Below are 14,019 nucleotides of genomic sequence, written 5' to 3' on the forward strand. Positions count from 1 at the left end.
GTTTTAAATAAGAAATCAAGTTATTAAAGAAGTAAACACAAGCATTTGTTTATATGTTCCAAAAAACCACTGAACTTATACCTTTATGCCCCCAAATAAACCTATCAAGCTCATAAGCATAACCTTTAGAAACACCAAGTAAACAGGAATAATGTATGATAGTAGAGTTAAGCTCCAGACAAACTTTAATCTTACATATTATAGTCGTAAGATTATTGCTGACCTAGTGAAAGAAGAAAAACAGTCTTAATGAAAAACAAATCGTAACCCAAGTTTCAAGTCCACTTACCAATTGCTAACCCATCACTGAAGTTGTGGATACCATCCCCCATGATTACCATCCAAGCTATATTAGCTATTCCCGTTTCTTTCAGATCTGATCCAGAATGGCAAGGACCGTGTGAATGATGAGAATGTTTGTGGTGCCACTGATGATTGTGTTTCCTCAGCACAGTTTTACTCTCCTCGTGGTGGTTATGTGCAGTAGCATGGAGATCATGCTCATGAATGGTGTGTAACCCATCACTGTGAGAATGGTCCATGATCTTCTCCTCTTCTACACAAAGGTAATTTTTAGGAGGGGATTCTTGTTGGCCTTCTAAATCTGTCAGCTCAGTTTCATTAAGTCGATCTTCGGAAACAACGGAGTCATCAGTTCCTATATTTATAGCAAAAAATATGCTTGATCAACAAGTAAATGCAAAGACATTTGCTAATTTAACCCAGGCAGAATAGAAGTGTAATGAACATTTCTTAAGTGAATACCTTTTAAAACTCTTAACATATTTCCCTCAAATTAATTAGAAGCCATTTTAATACAGCAGTGTTTTATGAGGTCCAATAAAAATAAATAAACACATATATGCATATGAAACAAACTGGGGTCTCTGAGCTCCAAAAGATGCTCCAAATGAGGTGAAAACACCCATTGCTGTCGAGTCGATTCCGACTCATAGTGACCATACAGGACAGAGTAGAACTGCCCCATAGAGTTTCCAAGGAGTGCCTGGTGGATTCAAACCGCTGACCTTTTGGTTAGCAGCCGTAGCACTTAACCACTACGCCACCAGGGTTTCCTCAAATAAGGTAACTGGGAGGGAAATGACATCAACAGCAGGCAAGTGAGAGAAACACTGGAAAGCGTGAAGATACCGTGAAACTTAAGGAGCACATCATGGGACAGCTGATGAAAATCAAAGGATGGAAAGTGACCACAGCGTTTACAGGGAACAAAATGAAACCCATTCTTCAGAGAAAGAAGGAGCCTTAGAGTTTACTCGTTCTAACCTTCAAAGGACAGCTCAAAAAAAAAAAACTAAAGTATTATAATGAAATGTGCAAAGACCTAGAGTTAGAAAACCAAAAGGAAAGAACACGCTTGGCATTTCTCAAGCTGAAAGAACTGAAAAAAAAATTTCAAGCCTTGAGTCGCAATACTGAAAGATTCATTCTACAGGCAAAATATTGAATGACACAGGAAATACCAAAGAAGATGGAAGGAAAACACAGTCACTGTACCAAAAAGAATTGGCCGATGTTCAAACATTTCAGGATATAGCATATAATCATAAAACCAATGGTACTGAAGGAAGAAGTCCAAGATGCACTGAAGGCACTGGTGAAAAACAAGGCTCCAGGAAGTGAACAGACACCAGTTGAGATATTTCAACAAAACTGATGTGATTCTGAAAGCTCCCACTTGTCTTTGCTAAGAAATTTGGAAGGCAGCCACCTGGCCAACCAACTAGAAGGGATCCTTATTTGTGCCCACTGCAAAGAAAGGTGATCCAACAGAATACAGAAACTATCTAAAAATATCACTAATATTACACATAAATAAAATTTTACTGAAGATAATTGAAAAATGGCTGCAGCAGTTCTTTGAAAGGGAACTGCCAGAAATTCAAGCTGGATTCAGTAAAGAATATGGAACAAGGGGTATCACTGCTGATGTCAGATGGATCTTGGCTGAAAGCAGAGAATACCAGAAAGATATTTACTTGTGTTTTATTGACTATGCAAAGGCATTTGATTATGTGAATCATAACAAATTATGGATAACACTGCAAAGAACGGAAATTCTAGAATACTTAATTGTGTTCATGCAGAACCTACATAAACCAAGAGCCAACTATTTGAACAGAACAGGGGGATACTGTGTGGTTTAAAATCAGGGAAGATATGTGTCAGGCTTGTATCCTTTCACCATACTTATTCAATCTGTAGTTGAACAAATAATCTGAGAAGCTGGGCTATATGAAGAACACAGCATCAGGACTGCAGAAGACTCATTAACAACCTGCAATATGCAGATGGCACAATCTTGCTTGCTGAAAGTGAAGAGGCTTTGAGGCACTTACTGATGAAGACCAAAGACAACAACCTTCAGTATGGATTACACCTCAACATAAAGAAAACAAAAATCCTCATAACTGGGCCAATAAGCAACATCATGATAAATAGAGAATTTACTGAAGTTGTTAAGGATTTCGTTTTACTTGGATCCACAATCAACACTCATGGAAGCAGCATTCAAGAAATCAAACGACGTATTGCATTGGGTAAATCTGCTACCAAAGTTCTCTTTAAAGCGTTAAGAAGCAAAGATGTCACTTCGAGGACTAAGGTGAGCCTGACCCAAGCCACGGTATTTTCAACTGCTTCAAATGCACGCGAAAGCCAGACACTGAATAAGAAAGATCAAAGAAGAACTGATGCCTCTGAATTATGGTGTTGACGAAGAATACTGAATACACCATGGACTGCCAGAAGAATGAACAAATCTGTCTTGAAAGAAGTACACCCAGAATGCTCCTTAGAAGGTAGGATGGTGAGACTTTGTCTCATGTACTTTGGACATGTTATCAGGAGTGAACAGGCCCTGGAGAAGGACATCATGCTTGGTAAAACAGAGGGTCAGTGAAAAAGAGGAAGACCCTCAAGAGAGAGACTGACATAGTGGCTCCAACAATGGGCTCAAAAATAACGACTGTGAGGATGGCGCAGGTCCTAGCAGTGTTTTGTTCTGTTGTACACAGGGTCGCTATGAGTCAGAACCAACTCGAGGGCACCTAACAACAACCTTCTCATAGCATTTCAAAAACAAAGGCACATAAAATTTAAATGACTTGTCCAATGTCACACAGTAATCTGATGGCAGAGTTCTTTACAACCCTCAATGCTCAACATATCCCACAATGCTACTCAGAGATTGTTGCTAGAATAAATTTCAGAAGTCCACGTAAGTGACAAAAACATAGGTATTTAAAAAAAAAAAAAATTGAGGTTGGCCTCTCACCTAGTTTTCCAAAGAAATCTTCCAGAGTTATTTATTATATGACAAAGATGACAATATTTCCTAAACTGTATTTTGAGGCAGAGTTCTACAGTTAGAGTCCAGGCTGCCCCTTTTCTGCATAAAATCATTGGTACACTGAGGGGAAGGAAGCACAAGTTCAAACAGAAAGGGTTGAAAAATTTGGTCAAAAAAACTTTTTTATGTTTCCCTGAGAACTGTAAACACCACATGGTACTCATCAGGTGGATGGATGGGATGGGATGGATGGGATGGGATGGATGGGAGGGAGGGAGGGACGGACGGAGGGAGGGACGGATGGACGGAGATTTTAAGTACAGAGATGTGATAAAATAAGGCTGATTTTCTTTTTTCCACATGAAATCAGTCACCGCATAGAGATTTGCGGCCAAGAAACAAAAGTAACACTAATCCACCACTTAGAAAGCCCTTTTTCATTCATTCTTTTCCCTGTAACATAGAAGTGTAAAATATTTCCTGACCTACAATGTAAGGAATTGGTTCTATATTCCAGCAATAAATAAAGCTGAAATTTACAAAAACACTAACAAATAAAATTACAACTAAGAGACACTCATATTTCAGGCAATGTAAGTTAGAAACATTAGTTAGGGAAGCCACAAAGACTAGAAATTTCAAGCAACACAGGTATAGCCTGGAAGCAATATTTGAATTTTTATGTTTTAAAAGTCTGTCATTAGTCATAAATGTCGTCTACCAGCAAGAGGCTTGAGCTGAAGCCAGTCAGCATCTGGTGTATTATTTAACTTATGGTCCGAAAGCTTCATTCCAATAGTTGATTCTTGTGTGCTCTGCTTCATAAACCATTTCTGCTTTCCCTGAAATAAACATCTGATGTTAGTACCAGACCTGGAACCACAATTAGCAAACTGCAATAACACATATGGGAACAACCGGTGTTAACTTATGTAGAAAAGGGGTGAGAACGTTTTTTTAAGAAGTTAATCAAGGGATCTAACCAGATGAAGGTCCAACTAAATATTTAAGGTATTTTTTGGGGGGAGGAGTACTCACCTAAAAGGTTAAATTCATCTACTTTAAAATTGAGAATAAATGGTGCTATATTATTATAACCATCCAAATGAAACTATGAAATATATGTTTTATATCTCATTAAATAGTGTAGGGAGATAGGGAGTTCCAAAAACTAAAAGCTTATTCTTTTGAACATCATTTGTGTTTAATACTATCTCACATTTCCCTGAACGTGGCATGATAAAACCAAAAACTCCTCTTCTATCAAGTCAATTCTAACTCATAGTGACCCTAGATGGCATAATAAATTAGAGAGAAAAAAATGAGTTAGAATCCCATGCTTGCAGCTTATTTCTGGGACTTGGACATGTTTGTTAAATTTATTGAACATCTGTAAAATGAAAATGTTAAGATTTTTAAGAAGATTAATGCATGAAAATGGTCTATCACTGTGATTGACCCCTCAGTAGCTTTTCAGCAAAGACAAGTTTTCTTTTTTGTCATTTCTTAATCAGACAGTGAACATAATTTAACCTGTCCTCAATTATTAATAGTAATCATTGTGCTTCATTGTCTAGGTTTAAATTTTTTGTACCTCTTAATAGTACAGCTTTCTATTGCGTTCTTCTTTTATCAGTGTACCTACCTCTAAGAAATCTTCTAATTTAAATTTCCACTTCTAATCTATGTTAATTTAAGAAAGCAAATAACCAAGAATGCTAGAACTGTGTATAAAGAAAAAATCAGTGTTTCTGGGGGATGCTTGCTGACCGGCATGACATTTTCTTATTGTTGATTTTGCTTACAAGCTGTGAACTGTTTCAGGTATCTAAGCCTTCTAACTTCTACATAAGTTAGCTTGTTATAGGTAGTTGGGTGGTGTGGTAAAGAGTCTCCAAAGATGGTCATCATCAATTCCTTCCCTCCCTTGGAAAAGCTGCTCCACCATCAGCAGATGGAGAATGCAACAGACAAAATGCTGTGCCAGTTTCAGGGCTCATCTTGAAGAGGCCAGGTGGCTTTTGCTTTGGCTCAGGGAAGCCAGTCACCTGCTATAAAGAAGCTCAGTCTACACTCTAAGAGGCCATGTGGAGGGGCGCCAAGATATACACACGAAGTGAAGCATTCTTGGACTTTCCAGCCCAGCCCAGCTGCCAGCTGGATTTGAACGCAGTACAGTGGGGTGACTAGCAGATGCCATGTGCAGCAGATGAACTGCCCAGCTGAATCCTGCCTAAATTCCTGACACAGAGAATTGTGAGAAGAAGTCATTGTTGCAAGTCACTAATTTTGGGTTATTTGCTTCATAGCAACAGACAACAGAAAATGGGGAAATAAAAGTATCCCAAAAAATAAAAATAATATAGGAATGTCCTAAAGGGAAGATATAACAGTCACGACTTAAAGACGGGTGGAAGGAGGCCAACGATAGTACCAAAGTCAATAAGAAGGATTTAGAATTAAGGAAGAAAACACCAATACCAGGTAGGGTTTTGCTTACTTGCTTTGGTTCTGATTATTCACTTTCCTAAATACTTGCTAAGTCATTACTCTCAATGTCCCCAAGTTGCTGAAACCCTGTCAAAGTGTCTATTCTACATAAAAAAAAAAAAAAAAAAAAGTACCACTAATTCCTTTCCTTCAACAAACACCATATTCTTTTTCATCTTAAGTTACTTACTGTCCTATTCATCATAAAGGAGATGTACTGATTTATCTGACTACATTTCTTTTTTTTTCCCCCCACTTTTTTACTTCTCACAATTTCAAATTTTACCCAAAAAGCTACCATGTTCCGGGGACTCCATTCTCCTACATCAGTTTACTTTGTAAAAAAATAAATGTGTTTAACTTTGCCAGGAAATTTAAGTTCAAATGAGATCAAACCAAGAAGATTAATTTATAAAAAACCAAAAGCTTAGAACTATCCCTTGAAGTAAGGACATTTTATACATATTGCTAACTACACAGTCCCAAATGTTTTGTACATATTATACACTTAGTATTTGGTATTCTAATGTTACTAAGTACACGTGACTGAAGAAAATCAGGGCTTCACAGTAATTTCAAAATTTTTTTATATACTTTCTAATACATAATGTATTGAGTTCTAAACTAGGTACTCACAGAAATGAACTCTTCATTACTTATATTTCTTACAACTAATCAAGTATCAAGTCTTGTTAATTTTTTCATCTAAATAATTCTATTAATCACCCTCTCGTCCCCAATCCTTATGCCATGACCTCAGTTCAAGCCGTCATCACTTCTCTTCTAAATTATTCTGCAGTAACCTTCCTTAGCAGAGCCCTGGTGACACAGTAGATAAGGGTTTGCCTGCTAACTGAAAGTTCGGTGTTTCTAACCCACCAGCCAGTCTTTAGGAGAAAGACGTGGCAATCGACTTCCATAAAGATTTACAGCCTTGGAAACCCTATGGGGCAGTTCTACTCCGTTTTACAGGGTCACTATGAGTCAGAATTGACTCGACTGCAATAGGTTTTGTTGGGTTTTTAACCTCCTTAGTAGGCTCTTGTTCCCTCCTGGTAGTCCTGCTTTGGCATTCTTCCTACTGTATTCTATTCTTCGCTTATCCGTCAAAATTAATCACTCCAGCTTCCCATAACCCTTCAAAAACCAAATGCTACTACAGCTCTTTCACTTTTCTCTAAGTTGAACCTTCTCAGTTCCTTTTATCATTCCTCAGATAATTCTTTACTGGGCTCGCTATCTTGGTAACACCCTTCCTTTGAAGCAAATCAAATATGATGATGTCCTGATTAAAATATGGTAGCTAAAATTATATACACTACAAAAAAAAAAAATTTTTTTTTTTTTTTACTCAAAATATGATATGAAAATACAGACCAGAATTAAGACTTATTTTCTATGATTAGATAGCTACTAGAAATCACGGGGAATGAGTCACAGTCACACCGCTCATTTGTGGCTGAGGAAAAACTGGAATTGCACCCCTTGAATCCAAGTTCATAGCTCTGTTCCAAACCCATTTTCTCTCATGGGACATACACAAAGCATATACGGAAAAATAAAAAATACATCTATAAATAGCATAAGTGTAGACTGAATACACTATTGACCATGACTATTCAGAGTTCTTGACAAAAGAAAAAAAAAAAAAAAAAAGATATTTGGAGTTAACTAACAAAATTTAAGAATGTTTTTAACACTTTTTTTTTTTACGGAAAGTTCAAAATGTTCTCTAGATTTTCTTTCTTAAACATAATATACTCAAAAAAATGCAATCTTCTCTTTATGAGTCAGAAACATCACAAACATGTTACTGAGGTGTACTAAAGACAGGGTTTGAGAAGCGGATGTACAGGAAGGAATGTGTACTATAATGAATGCCAGTTGCCCTGAACTTTCTTTCTCGGAGGAAATTATTTTAAATGAGACATGAAACACAGGCTGCTGCATAATACTAAGATATTTAATCAATGGTCCAAGCACCATCTCCTAACTGGTTAGTCGCTCTTAAGAATTATTTCCTTCATTTCATTACATTCTGTTACTATCACCAAACCAAAAACCAAGCCCACTGCAGTTGGGTTGATTCCGACTCATCCCACTGCCATCGAGTCGATTCCGACTCACCTCATAGTGACCCTTAATCTGACCCCCTACCTCTAGTACTTCTATCACTCTCAATTTCTGATACAGAAATGTGCTGCATAAAAATATTTTCACTAAAAGATATTACAATGAAAGTCACTTATAGTGAAAATATTACCTGAGAAGACTGATGAGGCTTCCTTCTGTTTATACATTTTTATAATAGGCATAATTGGCCAGTAGCTTTCCCAGCTATTTTAATCAATTAGGTAAAATGCAGTACAAATTAACCGAAACGCACTGCTATATCCTGATATGAATGTCAAATTAACTGAGGTAACATAAAATGTAACATAACATAAAAAACATTAAAAAAATTGTTTTTTAACATAAAATGACAAAGATCAAAGTTAGTTTTTGCTGTGAAGATGACCTGTGAAAAGACAGATTTAATATATACAAATACCAGAATGAAGAAAAGCATATGGCAGAAAAAGATAGCTCTTGCTTTGAGTTTTACATTTTAGAAAATAAAATTATTAAAAAAACACTTACTCTTTGTTGCTTATAGTGCTTAAACATTCTAATGCAGTGTTCAATGATAAATAGCAAGTAAATGCCTCCCAGAGCGACAAGTCCTTTCAATACAGCATCATACTCTTCCAAAAACTTCTTAGATTCATGCCCATGAGAATGTCCGTGCCCATGTGCATGCTGATGACTGTGATCATGTCCACCCTGAGACTATTAAGGATAAGAAGAAACATTTTAAATAGGTAATTAAAATGATATTTTAAAATTTGCGATTATAATCTCCTAGAGAACACAAGAAAAATACCTTTTAATTTCTTAAGGGCTTCCCTAAATATTGTCCCCTTTAAAGATAAGCAGTCTTCCATTTTATTTGCTTTACTCAGTGGCCTAGAAAGTACAATACTCCACGGTAACTCTAAAACAATGACCACAAACTCAAATGCATACAGGGTTAAGATACATAGAATTGGGTGATAGGTCCTTCATAAATTAAAATGAACATGACACACTTAAATGCCTAAGATTTAGTAAAAATAAAACAAAACAGACAAACCAATTCACCAGCAGGTTATCACTTGTGACTCCCTATAATCTAACTCTACATTTTTATAAGATTCTTCTTATAAATTATTCCAAGGTAGTGACGAGATGCTACCTCTACGTATATTACAGACGTTAGCAAGAACCAAAGAAAACCAAACCCATTGCTGTCAAGTCAATTCTGACTCACAGCGACCCTATAACACAGGCGAGAACTGCCCCATAGGACTTCCAAGGAGTGGCTAGTAGATTCGAACTGCTGACCTTATGATTAGCAGCCGAAGCCCTTAACCACTGTGCCACCAGAGCTCATTAGCAACAGTGTATCCTTAAATGTGTGTGTAATTTTCTACATTTTAAAACTTTAGCAAAAATAAATGTACAGGAAATAAAGTAAATTTTTAACACTGTCAACGTTAAAGTTTCACAATATTAACATTACAGAACTAGACTTAAGTACTATTTTCCTTCCTTCCAAGATTTATCTGAATTCCTTCCCCATTTGCTAGTGGTCAACAGAAGCAGTTTCTAAATGTCTCAGAGTGATAAGGAGAGTCAAAGAGGTTAAGGGCTATGTTACACTAACCCTTCTTAAGTAAACTTGAGTTAAACAGCACTTAAACACTGTTCCCACTTCAACTGCTCTTATCACGCCCAGTTCCTAAAGAGGCTGATGCTGTTCCTGGTGACTGGTAAAAAGGGCAAGAAAGAGGGGAATGAGTAAAAATTAATATCACATTCTTAAGATCCATGAATCATTAAAAAAAAAAAAAGACAATGCCACATTTGTTGTTTTAGATACTAGATCTAGGATCTCAACCAAGTGTGCAGAAGGGGTACGCATAGCACACAAATACAATCCTGTCTCCCAAACTCCAGAAGAGGGGAGGTAATAATATTTTAAAAATTTAATACCAAAATTTTATATTTGGAAAGAAAATTAGGTCCTGTTGTTTTTAGTAATTTAAAGTAAAAACGGCAACAGTAGATCAAATATTCTCGGGTGTGAGAGGTAGGTTTTAACAGGTTGATAAACACGGTACTAGGAGTAGGAGCTTGTGAACATATCATCAGACGTGCCCCCAAGGAGAAGAAAATTAGCATGCAGGTGAAAAGATATATGCCCCCATGTAAAAAGAGATAAAGCCTAAAATAGTTAACTGAATTCTGTCTCCCCATTCCTGCTTAAATAAAGATGTCTGTGGCATACTGGCTGTATGTACAATCATTATAAGGCTTCTTATACATTTCTTCTAAAGGCTTTCTTGATACACCATACAGGTAAAAAGACATATCACTCAATGACTTTTAAGTATTCATTTTCAGAACTGCTAATATAGCAAATTTTATCCAATGAGTATTTTTAGAGACTGGTATGCTATAACCAGTCTTTGGTACTATCTAAGAACCTAATGATTCAGTTGATTAAAAAAACATTGCTATTAAACCTGTGAAGCTAGGAAAAAAAAAAAATCACTTCATTTTGTAAGTAGATAAACACAAATACTAGTGTGTTATGGCTTGCTAACGAACCCTTTTACTTAGTATTTTTATTTTTTTAAGATTAAAAAGATTTCTTACATGGGGCAGCAGATGAAGAAGGGCATCTCCACTCATTGTTCCTACAGCTAGTGCAACAAGGAATGTGAGAAGGAATTTGAAGCATCCTTGGTTAATGATAGGAACCAAGATCACGCCTAGCAAGGAAAGCAGGCTAATGACGGTGATAGAAATGATACCACAGATCCATGCTGTTGGAAAGAAATTAACAGTCAACATTAGTATGACAATATAAGCCAAAAAAAAAAAGCTCCAAAGAAAAATAAACAAAAGATAAATGAGTCATAGAAGATAGATATATCTCACCCAGACTATGCTTTTTAAGAAGCTTTATATTATGGCACTGCTGCTTAAAAACAAAACAAAATCCCATAACATAACTCAACTGTTTAAAAAAAGAACCGATCAACTCAGACCAATTTATAAATAGTACCTTCAGCGGCTCACTGGAATAGAAAGTGACTTAAAATGACTTAAGGCTGTGATTCGCTGTTAATATCCAGACTATAAATAATTTTTTTCTAATGTCTAAAGGTAGAGTCACAGCAATAGAACTATTTAAAATAATGTAATTATAAAAATCTGCTAGTATTAAAGGAGTCAAAGTATCTCATGCACTGTTATCTTTGTCAAACTTTCTAATACAAAGTTAAGAAATTTAACGCATCTGCCCAAAATAGAAGTATATTCACATGAAGGAATAACAAAACAGCCTTATTACTGATCGCTTCATTGTGTTTCATTTTTTATTTTACAAAGAATAATTTACTCCTGTTTACTTTGGTATATTCTCTTCCACACCCAACTCTCCAAACTCCCTCTCCTCTAATTTGACCTTCTACACAATCTATCACTTTTCTATCTCACTATGTAACTATAACTGGTTTAGAATATAAATGTTTTCACAACATGGCTTATGAAAAACACACGTATGGTAAAAAAAAAAAAAAAAAAAAAATTTTTTTTTTTTTTTTTTTTTAGGGAAGGGGAATTCTGAACACATTTCTTTTTCCAGGAGGCCATTCATGGGCAGATAAAATACCACAAACAAATGCCAGAGGTAGGGAGGGGGAGCACTTTTATTTAGCATGTGGGGATTTCTATCTATTAATGGCCTAAAAATAGACACATTATTAGGTCAAAAAAATCTTATCTTAATATGTATCTACAGAAAATTTCACTGGAGAGTGACAATTTTGTAAAAGCTTTTATCTAAAGTGCTATTTTCCTGGTCAAATCTGATAAAACTATAAATCTGCTAAAAGATTTTATATTAAGTCTTCTGATAAGAGAACAAAGGAAAAATCTATCTGCGTATCAGGATAACTTGAAATTTTCAAAGACAAGCAGAAGTAAAGATAAGGAAACAAAACTTAAATGATCCACTAAGTGCTGAACTTTATCAATAAAATTGTGTTTATCCAGTGGACATTTTGGTCATAGTACCTAAAAACACTACAGCTAATTTCTCATTAGCTCACAGGGTGAGGGTAAGGGGAGCTGGGAGGGACAAAGTACTTATAATTAAATAGGAAAAGTTGAGGTTAGTAACAAACATTACCAGAATACAAAATATTTCTTAGAAAATAATATACCCCTTTAGCTTTCCAATTATATTTTCCCTTAATTTGACAATAATCCAATCTAGAAGCAATTTTGTATCAAAGCAATCAACATAAAAACAACTTCAAATAAGAACTTAAAAGAAAAAACTGCACCAAGAGACTTCAAAAAGCCAGTAATCAATACTCTAAGTGCTCTGCGAGAGAAAAAATAAATGTATATGCCCACTAATTTAATATATGTGGATAGGATTCACCAGAACTACATACAAGACTCTAAATATACAATATATACAGAGTAAACAACTTGAAAACTCTTTTAATTATTAGAAATTTTTTTATTAACAGAACTATTTTAAATACATTAGAATTAGTCACCAAAATTACCCAATAAGTCTTATTTTATTCTTTTGCCACAATGTCCAAGAAAATTCATAAAATCAGGTTAAGATGCTGAATTAGAATCCCTATTAGCCAAGACCTAGTTGGGTAAATCTTATTAACCTGGTTTATTCTTTTTTCTAAGGTTATATTATATTCTACATTACAAAATATATCTTCCCTTGTTTCTGGTTATGCCTAGTAAGACATCTACAATAGAAATTAAATTTCTAAATCTTAATATAGAGACAATACCATTAATTTGATACAGAACACATTTGAGATAGCTTATACAATTTGACAATGTAATAAAATATTAGCATTAGAATATGCTTTATATTTATACTTAATTATGAAATGTAAGGCAATATTAAAGTAATATATACAACTCATAAGCATTATTTATAAAAATCTAATTATTAAAGAGTTGAGAGAAAATGTGATTCTATTTTCTAATAATTAAAACTAATATCTGAAAATAAACAAATTTATTCGAAGCAAATAGTTCCTTTCTAGGATTCTCATATCAACTTCTGGCTAAGAATGTCTTAAATATGAAGAGTCGAACAGAGTCTTCGCAATGCTCTGGGAAATGAATAATAATAATCTCAAATGACTTTTGGTCTATTAGGCAAAAATTAAGTCAGTGAACGACAAGTTAACCAAAATCTAAATCAGTGAAAATCAGTATGTCAATATGCCAATGGATAAATGGAAACCAATCTCAAGATGAAACTAGCCAAGTGTTTACACATGTAGTTGGGGAACGGCCTCTGTGTGAAAGGGTCTGTGAGTTCATATGTGTACATATAGGTACATATCAGGATACATTTCCAGGCACAATTTCTTATGTATCAGCTGTGATAACTACACGCCTTTCTTGACCATTAGAGAAAGCAAATCTGTGAACAAAAATTAGAAATGCTTTGAAGCCTACCTTATGATTAGAAAATCTTTGGCATTTGTGATATTTAACTTCTGAAACTCAAAAAATACAAGAAACCATAATGCCACAAAGGAAAGACTTACACAAATCAATCTAGGGTCACAGAACTGCCCAACTTGAGGGGACACCATTTCCCCTGTATTTTTACGCATGTCATTTCCTTAGAATACAATTTGAATGGTACTCCCTGGAGTTGTTAAATGAACTGGTATTACATTCAACTCGGAAAACTGCCTTTTGAAAATGCATTGAGAATTACGTATATGCATGTGGGTATGTGTTAAATAATTGATATGTTTCTGACTTATTGATTATAAGATAAAATGATTGTCAGTAAATTGGTTATTGAAAAACAAAAAGTAAAGAATCGGAAAAGACTTTGCTCTTAGGTAAAAACTTACCTTCACGTGACTTTGAATGTATTATTAACTCTTTAAAAGTACTTTTCCATTCCTTCAACAAAAGGAAATGGTGCGCTTGTTAAAATATTTTGAAGGTTACCTTCAAAAGATTTTCAGCTGATGAAAAAAAATAAGTTCTACGTCTAAAAATGATTCTCCTTCAACAGCATTTTTCTTTTTTTTATACATAAAACACAGAGGACACAA

The 14,019-nt window shown here is 35.0% G+C and overlaps 1 protein-coding gene across 4 annotated transcripts in view; it reads right to left on the reverse strand.

Moving 5' to 3' along the window:
• Positions 1-14,019, reverse strand: part of SLC39A10 (solute carrier family 39 member 10) — a 50,872-nt gene that overhangs the window by 8,851 nt on the left and 28,002 nt on the right. For all 4 annotated transcript variants that reach the window (XM_064286873.1, XM_064286875.1, XM_064286874.1 and 1 more), the window contains exons 4-7: positions 10,544-10,713; positions 8,444-8,632; positions 4,035-4,155; positions 290-658 (exon numbers count right to left, since the gene is read on the reverse strand). In XM_064286873.1, the coding sequence (XP_064142943.1) occupies positions 290-658; positions 4,035-4,155; positions 8,444-8,632; positions 10,544-10,713 (849 nt within the window). The remainder of the gene's footprint in view (positions 1-289; positions 659-4,034; positions 4,156-8,443; positions 8,633-10,543; positions 10,714-14,019) is intronic.

This window comes from Loxodonta africana, chromosome 6 (assembly GCF_030014295.1).
Source record: "Loxodonta africana isolate mLoxAfr1 chromosome 6, mLoxAfr1.hap2, whole genome shotgun sequence".
NCBI classification, from domain to species: domain Eukaryota; kingdom Metazoa; phylum Chordata; class Mammalia; order Proboscidea; family Elephantidae; genus Loxodonta; species Loxodonta africana.